General features: G+C 37.5%; 2 protein-coding genes across 2 annotated transcripts; both read right to left on the bottom strand.

Moving 5' to 3' along the window:
• Positions 1–3307: 3307 nt before the first annotated feature.
• Positions 3308–4252, bottom strand: LOC102277136 (olfactory receptor 10A3). Its single transcript, XM_014480192.2, has one exon. The coding sequence runs from the start codon at positions 4250–4252 to the stop codon at positions 3308–3310; it is 945 nt and encodes a 314-aa protein (XP_014335678.2).
• An 8565-nt stretch (positions 4253–12817) lies between these two features.
• On the bottom strand, positions 12818–13762 carry LOC102276857 (olfactory receptor 10A3). The gene has a single exon (XM_005901959.2). The coding sequence runs from the start codon at positions 13760–13762 to the stop codon at positions 12818–12820; it is 945 nt and encodes a 314-aa protein (XP_005902021.2).
• Between the last annotated feature and the right edge of the window lie 5600 nt (positions 13763–19362).

Genomic DNA, 19362 nt, shown 5'->3' on the forward strand with positions numbered 1-19362 from the left:
AACTTAGCACTAGAATGGAGGCCTTCTAGGTTTCTGTGATAGTTTGAAAACCAGGGAATGACATCTGTGGGAAATGAGGAATCCAGAAAGACAGAAGGAGCAATTGAAAACATAAAATGTTGCCTTGGGTACCAATCATTAAAATATCAGCAGACAGCCATTGTGGGTTGACTTATATATATCTGAATTTGCCTATAGTCTTGTATTAAAATCAAATGTCTGTATCAACCATAGTAATTATATTTTGGTTGTCAAAAATCACCTAAATCAATAAAAATAGGATCGAATATTTAAACCCATTTCTAGTTGGGGAAAAAAGAGAAATATGTATTCAGCTAAAAATTTTAAAAGTGGATAAGCACTGAAAATAGAAAACTTGGAGTATCATATAAACAAAGTGGAAAACCTGTAAAGGACTAATTAAAAGAATATATGAAACAAAATGTTCACGATGGAAAGAGCAACAAACCATTGGTGCTCCACATTTTCTCTGTAACTTAGAACATCCTAATGCTCTCTTGATTATTCTCTGACATGGAATACTTAGGAAGATCATGTCAACCTTCCAGGTGAAAAAGGTTGGAGTTGGACTTATTTACCAAGTTCCTTCCCAGTTGCAATCTTCTAAGTTTTCAGGATTAGTGCATTCCAAGTACACATGTCTATTGCCCCAACTTATTCTCTGAAAGAAAAAAGAAATTGAGCAGCATCAACACCAAAGTGTCTTACTTATTCAAATGCTTTATCTGTGTCTAGTAATTCCTGAGCACTGAGACATAACTTCAATGGTATCTCTATCAGTAGAAGATGAACTACAAATGGAAAACCCACTAACAAGCACACAGCAGAACCTTTACTTCCTTACCTATAGACTCTGACAATAAAGTTCACTATTTTGTCAGAAGTTTCACGTCTAGTCAGAAGCCACCTTCCCATAAACACAACTCAGTGACTGTGTACTTCGCACTGAATCTGGAACATTATGACACTGAATCATATGCCCCAGAGAATCCATCCCTGGAGGACTTGCAGTCAATTTGTATGTGCTTCCTCAGGTCTTTGCACAATAGCTAAAGAGGCTTGAACTTGGGCCTTCAGTTGAGAAAGCTCAAGAGAGCTAAACCTGGAGCACCACTCCCTCATATTCCTATAGGGAACAAGCGCCTCCTCACACAAGATTCAGTGTCACCATGACATCTCCCAATAGCAGATAGAAACAAAGACTAAATAAAGGTTTTAACTGGGGAAAGAAGAGCATGGTGGGGTGAGGGCATGTGGAAAGGCAGGTGAGCCAGAGGGTGAGGAATGATTGGGTAGAACATACAGTTTATGCAGGGCCTAATACAAGCTAGGTCAAGAAAATGGAAGCCTCTTTGTAAAAAGCCTGGGTACCCTCCCACCTACCCTTTCAACCAAGAATTTTTTGATCATATGTACTAGAAATGTACAGCCACTTTAAATTGTTTAGAAAAATATCATTACAAATGATTTCAAACAGACCTTTTAAACTGGGAATCAAAAGGCCTAGACTTGTTTGTATAATTTAAGCAAATACTTTAACCTCCCAAATTCCATTATTTTCTCTGTAAAATAATCACAAATTATTGATCTCACTGAGTATGTGTGGAAATCAAGGGCCTAAACTGTCTTGAACAATGAGACCATTGGCTCAGTTGCAAAAGAGTGAAGAGATTAATGAATCTGCGGGCTGGGCTTTGTCCAGAACCAAATGATGAGGCCAAAATGAAGGTTCCCTTTGTATACCTCTTTGTGTGTGTGTTGTTGTATACTTCTTATTGCTGCTTTTCTTGAGCAGTTTGCTCTATTCTCTAAGGAAGCTTACCCCTCTTGGCAGCAATGAATTTGCCAACAACACTTTGAAATTCATTCAATCTAATCTGTGTCCAGTGGGAAATGTACCACTTATGCTGAGGAGAGGGGATTTTCATCACAGAATCCAATTCAAGGATCCCTCTTATATCATTCATTATGGTGGGATAACACCCCAAGCACAAATGTGTCAAGTTCACCAGGCATAGGGAGGCCTGCTTAATATGTACTTTGAGTGATTCATACCCAATCAATCCCATCACAGGGATCCTTTTTTAAAAACACAATCAGGTTTCTATCTCCACAACTCATTTTTGGCAGAAATAGTTGTCCATAAAGACTGTTTTCTGCCAAAATTTAAAAAAAAATTTTAATGCAAAGGATGTTTTGCCCATTTACTAATATCTCTGGAGCAGAAACTAAGGACAGTAGGAGCTCCTGTAACACAATTCAATGAAAGGGTCCTTCTCTATTCACAGTTGTTTAGTCACAAAGTCCTGTCCAACTCAGTAGCAACATTAAAATTAGAAGCAAGCATTAAAGCTTCCAAATGTTGCAAAATGAGAAATTAATCATGCTGGAAAGGTCACAAGTTATGGTCTGCCTCAGCAACCATAGAAAATATGCTCATTTATTTACCATATTGGTTCCCACAGGAAAAAAAATTATCTATTGTTAATAAGAAAGGTATCGGGGGCATTTTAGGCCAACAAAGGGAAATTTAGAAAATGTCTTAAAAACTGTGGTCTACAAGTGAAAAAGATATGAATATTATCAAGTAAGACTTTAGGAAGTTTCCATGGAGTTCTCTAGTCACCAACATTGGATAAATATGTAGAACAGAAACAAGAGAAATTCTGTTTTGAATTATAATTTGTGTGAGTTCCTTAAGTAGAATGGTTTGGTCTCCCAGAATAACTCAACTTTCTTTACATGTTCATGGGATAGATTTTCACTCTAGAGATTAAATCTCATCTGTTTGTTGGTCTCTTGAAGCTCTACTTCAGTAGTTCACCAGAGTGGGACTTCAGATCAGTCAAAAGGAGTTACAAAGATTTTGAAAAGTTATTCTGTAACAGCTATTAAAATCTATAACTACACATATTCTTCATCCCCTCAAGCTTAATTTGAGCAATCTATCATACAGAAATAAAATGTCAATACATATGAACATATGGATCAAGTTTTTTATTAAAGTTTTATCTTAATGACAATAGTCCAGTAACAACATGGATGTTCACAATAGAGGAAATGATAAATAAATTGTTATATCATATGTCATCAAAGTTATACATCTATGAAAAATGAATGTGAATACACCATCTAAAGAGATATATTTCCTTAATAGATTGTCAGACTTGGAGAACTCAACAGATTGATACATTGACAGAAAGGAAGGTAAACTATTTTCACCATAAGTAAATTTAAGTACAGTGCAGTCAGACAAGATCAATTATCACAAGGTTTCTCAACACACTCAGAATGTATGTAAATCCACTTTTCTTCTCCATAATTTCATCAAAGCTCTTTTCATCTCACTGTTTCGCAAGCTGTAGATCAGTGGATTCAGCAGAGGTGTGAGCAACGTGTAAGCCAAGGACATCAGCTTCTTGGTTTCTGGGGAGTAGCCAGATTTGGGTTGTAAGTAAGTCATACTGGCTGTGCCATAGAAGAGGGTAACAGATGTGAGATGGGAGGCACAGGTAGAAAAAGACTTTTGCCTCCCAGTGGTTGATGGCATCTTCAGGATGGCAAAGAGAATTCGAACATAAGACAAGAGTATCAACGAGAATGGAACAATAACTGTCAGAATGGTGCCAGTGAATGCATAGATCTCAAACAAAAAGGTGTCTGCACATGCAAGCTCTAACACTGGCGGAGTCTCACAGAAGAGATGATTAATTTCATTGGAGCCACAAAAGGGAAAACTAAACACCCATGTGGTCTGCATAGTAGCCACTGTGATCCCTGAGACCCATGAGAATGTAACTAATTTCATGAAAACCATTTTGTTCATAATCATTGGGTAGCTCAGAGGATGGCAGATTGCAGTAAATCGGTCAAAAGCCATTGCCCCCAGAAGAAAACATTCAGTCACACCAAAAAGAAGAATGAAGTACATTTGTGCAAAACAGCCCACTGTAAAAATCCTCATCCTCTCAGTGGAAAGGATCACCAGCATAACAGGCATAATGACCGCACTGATACCCATATCCACCACAGACAAGTTCTGGAGGAACAGGTACAAGGGGACATGCAGGCTCTGTTCCAGGGAGATGACGACTATAATGATTACATTTCCCATCAGAGTCACCAGGTAAACCACCAAGAAAACCACAAAGAGCTGCTCTTGGAGTTCAGGGAAGTTAGAAAAGCCCAGGAGGATGAATTCAACCACAGAGCTTTGGTTTTGTCTTTTCATGTCAACAGTGAAGCATATGTTGTTCTTACGAATATGGCTTGGAAGGTCAAAGTCACAGTCCAATAGCTTAAACCAAACCAATCTGGGCAGAAGACATAAAGATGGGCTCTATCAGGAGCCCATCCTGATAGAAATTTAGCTTAACAATTTTGGAGAAGAGCTGATTATTGTAACTTAGAAATCTTGTCTGATATATACAAAATAATACCAAAAAATAACATCAAACTTTTATGACAAATTGAACATTAAGTAGTTTAAAAACCTCATTTAATGTTAAAGCAAATAGGAATATTTTGTAACTTAGACCCCTTTCATGTAACATTGATCAAGTTATCATCTATATTCCCAATTTTATATAAGAATGAAATTAAAGACCACAAAAAGTGTCTGGGCTCACATTTTCTTATTAGAAAGTACGGACATAAGAGGAAAGCAAATGTGGATTAGCGCTCTCCTCATTTCATTCAAAAGGCTCTGGATTAAGAAATATTTAAAGATTTTTTAAATGGAACAGATAAGACAATTTGAGTTTCCACAAGTATAAAAATTCAACAGATACTACTAGGGAAATGTGCACCTAAAAATGGTAAATTTTATGTAATGAATATTTTAACACAATATAAAAATTAATAGATTAAAGTTTTAAATTTTTAAAAATGAAAGTATCAAAAAGAGACAAATTGGAAAAGCTACCCAGAAAATTGTGATAAAAAACCTAATAATTCAAAGTACAACAAAGAAAATATGTAACTGTTATGAATATTCATTAGTTCAAAATGACTCTGTATGGCTTGATTAAAAGTGACAACGATCTGCAGAAACACACAAAGAGGGTTTGTTTTAGATGTTTCTACCTTAGGTGATCTGTAAACTATGTACATTAATTTTAGAGTTACAGATTTTTGCTCAGACTGTTCCTAGACAAATATATTGGGATTTGCCCAGATGAGAAATTTGGAGGGTCATTTCTCCATGGTGCTTCCTTATGACCATGATGATTTAAGAAAAAGCCCATGTTGTAGGAATTTTATACTTGTAATTTTAATGAATCCCTTATCTCACTCTTCCTTCCTCTCTTCTTTCTCCCTATTAAATTTTATCCAATTGTGCGATTAATCATTAATTACTAAACAAACACTGATTGAGCACCTACCAGAGTTCAACAAGGAGCAAACCTCACAGCCTAAATGGGAAATAGGATTTCACTCCCTAACCCAGAACTTCTAACCCCTACCTCTCATACTGTGTTCTGTTCTTTTATTATCTCCTACTGATATTCTATGTATATTTTTTATGTATAAACTAACTCTTTCACTAAACATAAACTCCAGGACAACAAAGATTATGTTTTATATTCACAATACCTACGACAGTCTCTGACTCATAACAAGTACTAAATCAATTTTTTCTTGAATAAATGGAAAATGCAGACTGTACCTTTAAGAAATGTTATGTTTACATGAAAAGTAAAATCAATATAAACACTATTGGGAAACAAGGGGTTCAGACATTTCATTGAGAGAAAGCTTATTTCTAAATGAAGGATGAAGGTGAATAACTACATCACAAGAAAGTGGGGGGTAGAAGGGCAATTAGACTGGAGGGAGAGGGGAGGAAGGCTGACTTGCTCAACTCAAAGTGTGTTCGATGACAGCTTGCATAGAATGAAGTCCTGCTAGCTTTGTGTGATGTTTTGAAAACCAGTTAACTGGAAGATACAACAAGCTGAAGACACACATTGAGTACAGATCATAGCATATTAGCAGCCAGCAGGAGGCAAGTTCACCTATTTCTGAGTTCAGCCACAGTCACATGTCAAAATCAAATATACATATATATATATATATGTATATATAATTATGACTGCTTCGCATTGTTGCACAGCAGAAATCAACATAAAATTGTAAGGTAATCTTCCACCAATTAAAAAAACAAAACTTTTTAAAAATCAGATGTCTGTATTAACCATAATAATTATATTTTGGGTGTCAAAAATCTCCTACATTTATAAATAGACACTGCAGGATCACATATTTAAACTCATTTCTAATGGGGAGAAAGAACAATAACTATTCAGGTACAAATTTTATAAGTAAATAGATTTTGAAAATTTAAAAGTTTACAGAATCATATAAACAAAGTAGAAAACCTTCAAAGGACTGATTAAAAGTGTATATGAAACAAAATGTTCATGGTGGAAAGAGCAACAGACCATGGCCAATCTGTCTTTTCTATATAACTTAGAAAACCCTAACACTGTCTTGATAACTCTCTGACATGGAATACTTAGGTAGCACACTCCTCTCTGGATCTCAGCCTTCCAGCTGAAAAAAGTTGGGTTGGACTTATTTACCAAGTTCCTTGCAGTGACAGTCTTTAAGATTTGATTACTACTAGATGCAAAGTACTTCACCTCTAATTATTGCTCCAAATTTTTCTCTGAAAAGAAAAAAAAATTGATGAGCATCAACATCAACTGACTCAAATATATAATCTGTGTCTGGTGATTCCTAAACACTGAGACAATGCTTCAACAGTATCTCCAACTATCAGTGGAAGATGAACTGCAAACGGAAAACCCACCAACAAGCACACACCTGAACCTTCACATTCTTACCTATTGAATCTGTCAGTTTAAAGTTTACAGTGCTTTGTCCGAAGTTTCACCTATAGTCAAAAGCCACCTTCTCATAAACACAACTCCATGATTCAGTGCACTGTTTCTAGAACATTATAATATTGAATCACATGCCACAGAGAATCACTTTATACATGCTTTCTTGTATAATAACTGCACAATAACTAAAGAGGCTTGAACTTGGGCCCTCAGGTGAGAAAGCTCAAGAGGATTAACCTAGAGCACCACTCCCTCATATTCCTACAGGGAATAAATACCTCCTCACACAAGAGATTCAATGTCACCATGACATCTCCAGATAGAAGTAGAAACCATGACTTAACAAAGGTTGTAAATGGGGAAGGAAGAGAGCAATGGGGAAAAGGTGTGAGCAAAGGTAGGTGAGCAAGAGGGGGAGGAATGACTGGATGGCATGTATAATTTATGCAGGGGTGGAAAACCAGTTAAGGCAGGTAGACGGATATCTCATTGTAAAAAGTCTGGATATCCTCCCACCCTCCCAATAAACAACTCTTGATCTTTGTACAGGAAATATAGAGCCACTGAAAATTTTTGAGAAAAATGTCATTACAAATGATTTCAGATAGAACTTTTAAACTGAGAATCAAAATATCTGTACTTGCTAGCATATTTTGAGCAAATATTTTAACTTCCCTGATTATATTACCTTCTCTGTAAAATAATCATAAATCACTGATCTCATTGAGTATTTGTGAAAATCAAGGGACTCAAAGATGAGTCTAAACTGTCTTATACAATTAAAAAGGTCATTGGCCCAAAAGTATGAAGAGATGAATGAATCTGCAGGCTGGTCTTTGTCCAGAACTAGACAATGAGGCTGGAATGCAGGTTCCCTTTGTCTATTTTTATTTCTTCTTTCCTGGTGTAGACTGTTCCATTTTCAAGGAAGTTCAACCTTCCTGGCGGCAATGAGGTTGCCAACAACACTTAGGGATTCATTCTATCTAATCTGTGTCCAGTGGGAAATGTCCCACTTAGGCTGAGGAAAAGGGATTTTCATCACAGACTCCAATACAAACCCCTCCTATATCATTCACCATGATGGGATAACACCCCATGCATGTACCAATCACTTGCACCAGATGCAGGGAAGCCTGTTTATGTACTTTTGATGATTCATACCCCAGCAATCCCATCACAGAGTCCTTATAAATGCTGAAATGTCCTATTTCCCTGGTGGCTCAGATGGTAAAGGGTCTGCATGCAATGCGGGAGACCCAGGTTCAGTCCCTCAGTTGGGAAGATCCCCTGGAGAAGGAGATGGCAACCCACTCCAGTACTCTTGCCTGGGAAATTCCATGGATGGAGGAGCCTGGTAGGCTACAGTCCATGGGGTCTCAAAGAGTCTGACATGACTGAGAGACTTCACTTTCACTTTTCACCCCAGCAATCACAGGGTCCTTATAAATGCTGAAATGTCCTATTTCTTGATGTAGTTGATGGATGGTAACACAGATGATGTGCAGTTTTGAGATTTCATCAAGATGTAGGGCCATGAATTATACCCTTTGCTAGGTGTACATGCTATTTCCTGGAGAAAAGGCAGCAAGAATACACATGAAGAACTATACAAAAAAGATCTTAATGACCCATATAACCACAATGGTGTGATCACTCACCTAAAGCCAGACATCCTGGAGAGTGAAGTCGAGTGGGCCTTAGGAAGCATCACTACAAGCAAAGCTAGTGGAGGTGATAGAATTTCAGCTGAGTTATTTCAAATCCTAAAAGCTGATGCTGTGAAAGTGTTGCACTCAATATGCCAGCAAATTTGGAAAATTCAGCAGTGGCCACAGGACTGGAAAAGGTCAGTTTTCACTCTAATCCCATAGAAGGGCAATGCCAAAGAATGTTCCAGCTACCACACAATTGCACTCATGTTAGTAAAGTAATGCTCAAAATTCTCCAAGCCAGACTTCAACAGTACATAAATCAAGAACTTCCACATGTTCAAGCTGGATTTAGAAAACGCAGAAGAATCAGAGACCAAATGGCCAACATCTGTTGGATCATAGAAAAAGCAAGAGAATTCCAAAAGAACATCTACTTATCCTTCACTGACTACGCTAAAGCCTTTGACTGTGTGGAGCACAACAAACTGTGGAAAATTCTTCAAGAGATGGGAATACCAGAGCACCTTACCTGCCTTCTGCAAATCTGTATGCCCATCAAGAAGCAACAGATCAGTCCATGGAACAACAGACTGGTACAAAACTGGGAAAGGAGTAGATCAAGGCTGTATATTGTCACTCTGCTTATTTAACTTATATGCAGAGTACACCATGAGAAATGCTGGGCTGGATAAATCACAAGCTGGAATCAAGATTTCCAGGAGAAATACCAGTAACCTCAGATATGCAAATGACACCACCCTTATGGCAGAAAGCAAAGAGGAACTAAAAATCCTATTGATGAAGGTGAAAAGGAGAGTGAAAAGCTGGCTTAAAACTCAACATTCAGAATATTAAGATCATGGCATCCAATCCCATCATTTCATGGCAAATAGAAGAGAAAACAATGGAAACAGTGACAGACTTTATCTTCTTGGGCTCCAAAATCACTGCTGATGGTGACTGCAGCCATGAAATTAAAAGATGCTTGCTCACTGGAAGGAAAGCTACGACAAACCTGCTGCTGCTGCTGCTAAGTCACTTCAGTTGTGTCCGACTCTGTGCGACCCCACAGACGGCAGCCCACCAGGCTCTGCCGTCCCTGGGATTCTCCAGGCAAGAACATTGGAGTGGGTTGCCATTTCCTTCTCCATGACAAACCTAGATAGCATATTAAAAAGCAGAGACGTTATTTTGCTGACAAAAGTCATGTAGTCAAAGCTATGGTCTTTCCAGTAGTCATGTATGGATGTGAGTTGGACCACCAAAAAGGTTGAGCGCTGAAGAATTGATGTCTTTGAATTGTGGTGTTAGAGAAGACTCTTGAGAGTCTATTGGACTGCAAGGAGATCAAACTAGTCAATCTTAAACGAAATCAATCCTGAATATTCATTGGAGAGACTGATGCTGAAGCTAAAGATCCAATTATTTGGCCACCTGATGCAAAGAGCTGACTCACTGGAAAAGACCTTGATGTTGGGAAATATTGAAGTTAGGAGGAGAAGGGGACAACAGAGGATCAGATGGTTGGATGGCATCACTGACTCAATGGACATGAGTTTGAGCAAGCTCCAGAGATGGTGAAGGACAGGGAAGCCTGGTGTGCTGCAGTCCACGGTATCACAAAAAGTTGGACACAACTGAGTGACTGAACAATGACAACTGTATTAGTTTAAGGTCTACAACTTAAAGCATTCATACATGAATATATTGCAAAACAATTACCACCAAAACTTTGATTGATATCCATCGCCTCACATAGTTACAAATTTTTTTCCTTATAAAATGTCCTCTCTTAGTGACTTACAATATACAATACAGTATTATTAACTACAGTCACCATACTGTATGTTACTTCCCCAGACTTTATTTACCTCATAACTGGAAGTTTGTACTTTTTCACAACCTTCAGCCATTTATCCCCCTCCCCACCACTCAACTCTGCCAATCATTATCTGTCGCTGTTTCTTTTTCAGTTATTTTAGGTTCCACATAGAATTGAAATCATACAGTATTTGTCTTTATCTGTCTGACTTATTTCACTCAGGATAATGCCCTCGAGGTCCATCCATGTTGTCACAAATGACAGGAGTTCCTTCTTTTTATGGCTAAACAATGTTCTAGTATATATGTAAGTATGTATGTAATACGTATATATCTCATTTTTTATAACTGCTGATAGATACACTTAGGTTGTTTCAACATCTTGGCTAATGTAAATAATGCTGCAGTGGTCATGGGGCAGCTATCTCTTTGAGAAAATGATTTTTCTTTCCTTACAATATATATTCAGAAGTGGAATTTCTAAGTCATATGTTAATGCTGGGTTTCCCAGGTGGTGCTAGTGGTAAAGAACCCATCTGCCAATGCAAGAGACATAAAGAGATGAGGGTTTGATCCCTGGGTCAGGAAGATCCCCTGGAGGAGGGCATGGCAACCCACTCCAGTATTCTTGCCTGGAGAATCCCATGGACAGAGAAGCTTGACAGCCTCAGTCCATAGGGTCGCACAGAGACAGACACAACTGAAGCGACTTAGCACACATGCACGCATTTTACTAGTAAATCTTAATTATTTGACATAACTCCACACTGTTTTCCATAGCCATGCATCAATTTATATTCCCACTAACAGTGCACAAGTGTTCCCTTTTCTCCAATCCTCATCAACACTTATCTCTTGCCTTTTTGATAAGAGCCGCTATAACAGGTGTGAAGTGATCTCGTGATTTTGATTTGTAGTTCCCTTGTAATTACTGATATTGACCCCCTTTTCATGTACCTGTTGGCTATCTGTATGTCTTCTTTGGAAAATTATCTCTTTAGTTTTTCTGCCCATTTTTTAGTCAGATTGATTGTGTTTTCCTGTTGAGTTGTGTGAGCCTTTTGTATATTTTAGATGTTAACCCTTTTCTAGATGTATAATTTGCAACTATTTTCTCCCATTCTGTAGGCTGCCTATCATTTTGTTGATGGATTCCTTTGCTGTGCAGAAGTTTCTTAGTTTGATATAGTCCTGCTGGCTAATTTTTGCTTTTGTTGTTTTTTATTTTGATGTAAAATTCAAGAAATGAATGACAATGGAAATAATGTTATACCACTTTAATACTATCCCTGGAGCAAAAACTAAGGACATGGGAACAACCTCATGGGAAAGTGGTTCAACAAAGCAGCTGCTTTCAAACAGCAATGTTAAGACAGGAAGCAAGCATTAAATGTTCCAAATGTTGCAAGAATAAGAAGTTTATTCTGGAGAAGATCACACTGTTAATGATGTGACTCAAAGACCATAGAATACATACCTAAATGGCTATTCACTGATTTTCTCACAAAAAAAAAAAAAAAAACTATTGTATCTATATAAACAAAGTGTCTGGGGGCAATTTGAACTTAGAAAGGGAAATTTAATAAAAGTCTCTAAAAGCAGTGGTCTATAAGTGAAAAAATATATACTAGTAGTATCAAGTGATACTTCAGGAAGTTTCCATGGAGTTTTCTGATCCCCAGCCTTGGGTGAATATCTGGAAAAATATCAAAGGAAATCCTGTTTTGAATAATAATCTGAGGAGTTCATGAAGTAGAAACAGTTTGGTCTCCCAAAATAACTGGATTTTGTTTACTCATCCATGAAACAGGTTTTTCACTCTAAACTGAAATCTCATCTATTTGTTGGTCTCTTGAATCTCTACCCTGTTAGAGCAGCAGAGAGAGCCTTCAGAAGAGTCTGAAAAGTTACAATGATTTTGAAAAGTAATTCCCCAATAGATATTAAAATTCATAAATACACATACTCTTCATCCCATCAGGCCTAGACTGAGAAATCTATCATACAGAAACAAAAAGTCAGTACATATGAACAAACAGAAGTAGTTCTTTATTTAAATCGCATCTAAATGACTGTAATCCTGTAACAACCTGAACATTCATGATAAAAGAACAGATAAATAAATTGCTATATCACATCATCAAAGTTATGCACCTATGTGGCGTTCCCCAGTGGTCCAGTAATTAAGACTCTGCCTCCAATTCAAGGGACTCAGGTTTCCATCCCTGGTCAAGGAATTAAGATCCTACATGCCCTGCAGAGCAGCCAATAAAAAAGAACTTACACACATATAGAAAATGAATGTGAACATACTATCATAACAGAGGGATCCTGATATATTTTTAAACTTGGAAAAATCAACAAATTAAATATATTATTACTATCAAGAAATGTAAACTATTTTCACCACTATTAAATTGAAATAATGTTCAGTCTGGCAGTGAATCAATATCACCTGCATTTTCACCATAGTCAGAATGCGTGTAAATCCACTTTTCTTCGCCATACTTTTAACAAAACTCTTTTCATCTCACTGTTTCGCAAGCTGTAGATCAGTGGATTCAGCAGAGGTGTGAGCAACATGTAAGCCAAGGACATCAGCTTCTTGGTTTCTGGGGAGTAGCCAGATTTGGGTTGTAAGTAAGTCATGCTTGCTGTGCCATAGAAGAGGGTAACAGATGTGAGATGGGAGGCACAGGTGGAAAAGGCCTTTTGCTTCCCAGTGGTTGATGGCATCTTCAGGATGGCAAAGAGAATTCGAATGTAAGACAAGAGTATCAACACGAAAGGAACCATAACAATCAAAATGGTGCCAGTGAATGCGTAGATCTCAAACAAAAAGGTGTCTGCACATGCAAGCTCTAACACTGGGGGAGTCTCACAGAAGAGATGATTAATTTCATTGGGGCCACAAAAGGGAAAACTAAAAACCCATGAGGTCTGCGCAGTAGTCACCATGATCCCTGAGACCCATGAGAACATTACTAATTTCATGAAAACCCTTTTGTTCATAGTCACTGGATAGCTCAGAGGATGACAGATTGCAGCAAATCGGTCGTAAGCCATTGCCCCCAGGAGAAAACACTCAGTCCCCCCAAAAAGGAGAATGAAGTACATCTGTGCAAAACAGCCTGCAAAAGTGATCGTAGTTTTTTCACTGGAGAGGACCACCAGCATCTCAGGCATGATGACTGCACTGAAACCCACTTCCACCACAGATAGGTTCAGGAGAAACAAGTACATGGGAAGGTGCAAGCTCTGTTCCAGGGAGATGACGACTATAATGATGGCATTTCCCAGCACAGTCACCAGATAATCAAGAAAGAACACCCAAAAGAGCTGCCTCTGAAGTTCAGGAAAATTAGAAAAGCCCAAGAGGATGAAGTAAAACACAGAGCTTTGGTTCTGACTTTTCATGTCAACAGTGGAGCATATACTGTTTTAGGAACATAGTTTACAAAGTACCAAGTCACAATCTAACAGTTCTGAGCCAGCATCTGCATTCAACCCAAACAATCTTGACAAAATATATAAAGAGGAGCCCATCCTGATAGAGATCTATTTTGACAATTTTGGAGAATGGCTGATTATTCTAACTTAGAAATCTTGTCTGATACACACAAAATAATATCAGAGTTTTATTGCAAACACCATGTAGTTTGAAAATCAAATTCAGTGTTAAAGCAAATAGGAATATTCTATAACTTAGATCCCATTCATAAAACACTACTAAAGGTAGCATCTATTTTCTCAACTTTATGTAAATATGAAGTTTAAGACCACAAAAATAAAGCTCATGTTTGCTTACGCTAATCAGAACATAGGGCCATAAGAGGAAAGCAAATGTGGGCTAGCATTCCTCATTTCATTCAAAAGGCTCTGAACTAAGAAATACTTAAAGATTTTGAAAATAGAACAGGTAAGACAATTTGAACTTCCATAAATATAAAAATGCAGTAGGTACTTACTACTTCAGAATTGTACACTTAAAAGTAGTAAAACTTATATTACATATAAAAGTTCAATGGATTAAAATTTTCAATTAAAAATAATGCCTCAAAAATGACAAATGGAAAAAGATAACCCACAAAAAAATTTTATAAAATTCTAATAAGTCTAAGTACAACAAAGATGATATATACTTTAACTATTCGTTAGTTCAAAATGACTGTGCTTGGCTTGGTTAAGGTGACAACTCTCTGCAGAAACACACAAAGAAGGTGTAATTTAAATGTTCTTACCTGATGTGATCTGTGACTATGTGAACTGGCTTTATACCCATTGATTTTTGCCAATAGGTCAAATATATTGGGACTTGCCAGATGAGAAACATGTGGTGTCGGTTCTCATTGGTGGAACCTTAAGACATAATGATTTAAGGAAAAGCCCATGTTTTATTCACTGTAAACTTATAATTTAAAGTTTCCCTTCTCTCTCTCTCTTTCATTCTCTTCTCTTTCTCACCATTAAATTTCTCATCAAGGTGTTCAATTAATCATTAATTACTCAACACTGACTGAGCACCTACCATCTTTAGCCTATATACTCTGAGACAAACCTTGGATACGAGAGTTCAACAGAGAGCAAACCACACAACCTAAAATGGAAAATAAGGTCTCACTCCCCAAGCCAGAACTTATAACTCCTGCCTCTCACACTGTGCTCTATTTTCTTCAATAGCTCCTACTGATTTGCATTTACACATATATTTGTGTACATATAACACACACTATCTCTCTCACTAAATATAAATCCCAGGATTGCAAAGATTATGCTTTATATTCACTATGCCTACAAGACTTTCTGATGCATAACAAATACTAAACCAATTTTTTCTTGAATAAATGAAAACAAAAATTAGGAAAATGCAGACTCAACTTTATAGGAATGTTCTATCTACATGAAAAGTAAAATCAGTATAAACAGTATTGGAAAAAGGGTAATAACAAACATATTAGATACTTCAAGGAGGAAAAGATTACTTCTGAATGAGGGATAAGGGTGAACAACTACCTCATAAGCAGTCAAGGGTGGAAGGACAATGAGGCAGGAGAAAGACAGAAGGAAGGCTAACTTGCTCAAATCAAAATGTATCTGGTGACAGTTTAGCACTACAGTGGAGATCTTCTGGTTCTCTATGACATTGTAAAAATCAATGGAAGTTAACTGTGGGAGATGAGAAATCCAAGAAGACAAAGACAGCAAGTTGAAGACATGTAATGTTGTCTTAAAAAAAGGTCATTAGAATATTAGCAAACAGCAGAAGGCAAGTTGACTTCTTCCTGAGTTTGGCTATAGACATGTACTAAAATCAAACATCTATAAATTATATTTTTGTTGTCAAAAGACTCCTAAATTAATAAAAATATACTCTGCAGGCCAAGTATTTAAACTACTTTCTAATGGAGAGAAATAACAATACATATTCAGTTACAAATTTTCAAAGTGGATAGGATTTGAGCGCTAGAAAATTCGGAGTATCATACAAACAAACATACAAAGAAGGAGAAGAGGGTGACAGAGGATGAGATGGTTGGATGGCATCACCAATGCAATGGACATGAACTTGGGTAAACTCCGGGAGATGGAAAGAGACAGGGAAGTCTGGCGTGCTGCAGTTCATGGAGTCGCGAAGAGTCGGATACAACTTGGCAACTGAACAACAACAACACAAAGTGGAAAACCTCTAAAGGACTGATGAAAAGCATGTTATAAAACAAAATGTTCATGATGTAAATAGCAACTGACTATAGATGCTCCACTTAATAACTTAGAGACCATAATGCTGTCTTAATAGCTCTCTGACATGCAATACTTAGGCAGATCACTCTCTTTTCTAGATTTCAGCCTTCCAGTTGAAAAAGGTCTGAGTTGGACTTATTTGCCCTTTCCTTCCCAGTGAAAATCTTCTAAGACTTGATGATTGGTGCCCTCCAAATACACACCTCTAATTATTGTCCAAACTTTTTCTCTGAAAAGAAGAGAGCAAAATTGAATAGCATCAACACCAAAGAGTTTACTGATTCAAATGTTTCAGCTGTGTTCAGTGATTCCTGATCACTGAGATCACTTCAACAGCATCTCCAACTATCAATAGAAGACAAACTGTAAATGAAAAACCCACCAACAAGCATATAGCAAGAATCTTCACTTTTTTACCTTGAATCTCTCAAGTAAAAGAGCCTGGAGGATCAAGATGGTGGAGTAGAAGGACTTAAGCTCACCTCCAAAATCACAACGTGTAAAACAACCATCAGTGAAAAAGACAGAAATCTATCACAAAAGATCTTATACAACTGAAGACATAAAGATGAAGCCACAACAAAACAGGTAGAAGGGGTGAACTTGCAATATAATAATGTTCATGCTACATGATTAGAAGCTTTGCCTCTAGTCAAAAGCCACATCCTCACAACACAGCTCAGTGATTCAGTGCACTGATTCTAGAACATTATATGGCATTGAATCACATGCCCTGAAGAACCCATCCCTGGAGAACTTGCAGTCAGTTCGTACATGCTTTCTTGTATTTTTGCACAATAACTAAAGAGGTTTAAACTTGCCCCCTCAGGTGACAAAGCTCAAGAGCACAAAACCTGGAGCACCACTCCCTCATATTCCTACAGGGAATAAACATTTCCCAACACAAGGGATTCAATTGCACCGTGACATCTCTCGATAGGAGGTGGAAATAATGATTGAGTAAAGGTTTAAAAGGGGAAAAGAAGAAAGCAGTGAGGGGAAGGTGTGAGCAAAGATAGGTGAGCCAGAGGGGAGGGAATGGCTGAATGGAGGTACAGCTGTGCAGTGTTGAGCTATAGATTAGGACAGGTAGATGGACGACTCTTTGTAAAATGCCTGGCTGACTTCCCACCCCACCTCCCACAAAGATTTTGATATTTTGCATTATTATACTTATTGAGTACACCTGAAAATCAGGGGATTCTGGGATCAATCTAAACTGGCTTAAACAATTCAGGAGACTATTGGCTCAGTCCAGTGGAGTGAAAAGATTAATGAATCTGCAGGCTGGTCTTTGTCTAGAACTGGATGATGAGGCTGGATTGCAGATTCTCTTTGTCTGCTTCTTATTGTTGCTTTCCTGGAGTAGGCTGTTCCATTCTCAAGGAAGCTTCCCCCTTCCAACAGCAATAAGGCTGACAACACTTAGGGATTCATTCTATCCAATCTGTGTCTGGTGAGAAATGTACCAGTTATGCGGAGGAAAATGAATTTTCATCACAAAATCCAATCCAAAGATCCCTTCCATATCATTCATTATGATGGGATAACACCACACACATGAACTCGTCACAAGCATCAGGCATGTGAATGGACGTCTAATATGAGAGTTCCATGATTCATACCCCATGAGTCCCATCCCAGGGCCTTCTGACATACTAAAATATTCTATTTCTTGAGGTAGGTGATGGTAACCCAGGTGATGTGCAGTTTGTGAGAAATCATCAAGATGTAGAATCACAATTGATACATGTTCCAGTGTGTATATTAGACCAGATAAATCCATTTCAGATACATGCAAGGGGATACAAAGGAAGGAAGATTAATATTAAACTATAATTCAAAACCAATACTAATAAATTTATTTTTAAAAATCAATAGAGATTTAACATATTTCCTCAATGATTGGCAAAACAAATAAAAAACAAAGACATAGAAATGGGAATATTTTAATAACATTTTCATTTAACATGGTAATGAGAGAGTAACTATGGAACAGAAAGAACACTTTCTACCTTGCTAACTGTACATTTTCCCACCAAAATATCTCTGGGATCTTTACAAAATTGATTATTTGTCAGTGAGAAAAGAGCAATAAATGCAAATATTTGATAGTCATACACACAATATACTTTGGAATAAAACTTCAAAACAACAATTAGCAAAAAAACCCTAAAACTCATTATTATTATTGTGAAAATAATTGACCCTTAATAGAGCACAAATTTATTATTGTTGTTGTCATTATTATTATAAAAAACCTAGAACATGGCATGGAGAAGGCAATGGCACCCCACTCCAGTACTTTTGCCTGGAAAATCCCATGGACAGAGGAGCCTGGTGGGCTGCAGTCCATGGGGTCGCTACAGTCAGACACGACTGAGCGACTTCACTTTCACTTTTCACTTTCATGCATTGGAGAAGGAAATGGCAACCCACTCCAGTGTTCTTGCCTGGAGAATCCCAGGGACGGGGGAGCCTGGTGGGCTGCTGTCTATGGGGTCGCACAGAGTCCGACACGACTGAAGTGACTTAGCAGCAGCAGCAGCAGCAGAACATGGCAAGCAGGACTGGTATAGGGATCTAGGTTTACTCAGTCCTGGCTGCACTTTCCCTGTATGTTCAATTAGCCATGCTTTCTTTACTTTATGCGTATCACCTGAGCAGTAATGAGTCATAGACTTAATTTTTTTTGCTGTTTTGTGTTTTATCTAAATTTATCAAGAAATAATTGACAAAATATTGAGTTAGTTTAAGGTTCATGATTTAATGCTTTCATACATGTATATTTGCAGAATAATTACCACAGTAAATTTAATCAATCACCTCAATTTTTCCTTCTGATGAGAATTTTCAAGATGTACAGATATATAATACAGGGTTGTTAACTATCATCATCATCTTATAGATTACTGCCTCAGAAATGTTTATCCTATAACTAAAAGTTTGTGCCTTTTCATTTACCCATTTTCCCCACTCCCCCCACCAACTCAGCTGATCTCCATTTGTTCTCTGTTTCTCCAAGTTTAGTTATTTTAGATTCCACATAGAAGTGAGCTCATACAGTATTTGCCTTTCTCTGATTTATTCCACCTAGCATAATGCCTTTGAGGTCCACTATGTTGTCACAAATGGTAAAATTCCCATTATTATGGCTAAATAATGTTCTATTGTGTATGTATTTTTATGTTAATACCACATTTTCTTTAACTGTTCACCCATTGATAGACACAGTTAGGTTGTTTCAATGTGTTGGCTCATGTAAATAGTGCTGC

This window comes from Bos mutus, chromosome 15 (genome assembly GCF_027580195.1).
Source record: "Bos mutus isolate GX-2022 chromosome 15, NWIPB_WYAK_1.1, whole genome shotgun sequence".
Taxonomy (NCBI): domain Eukaryota; kingdom Metazoa; phylum Chordata; class Mammalia; order Artiodactyla; family Bovidae; genus Bos; species Bos mutus.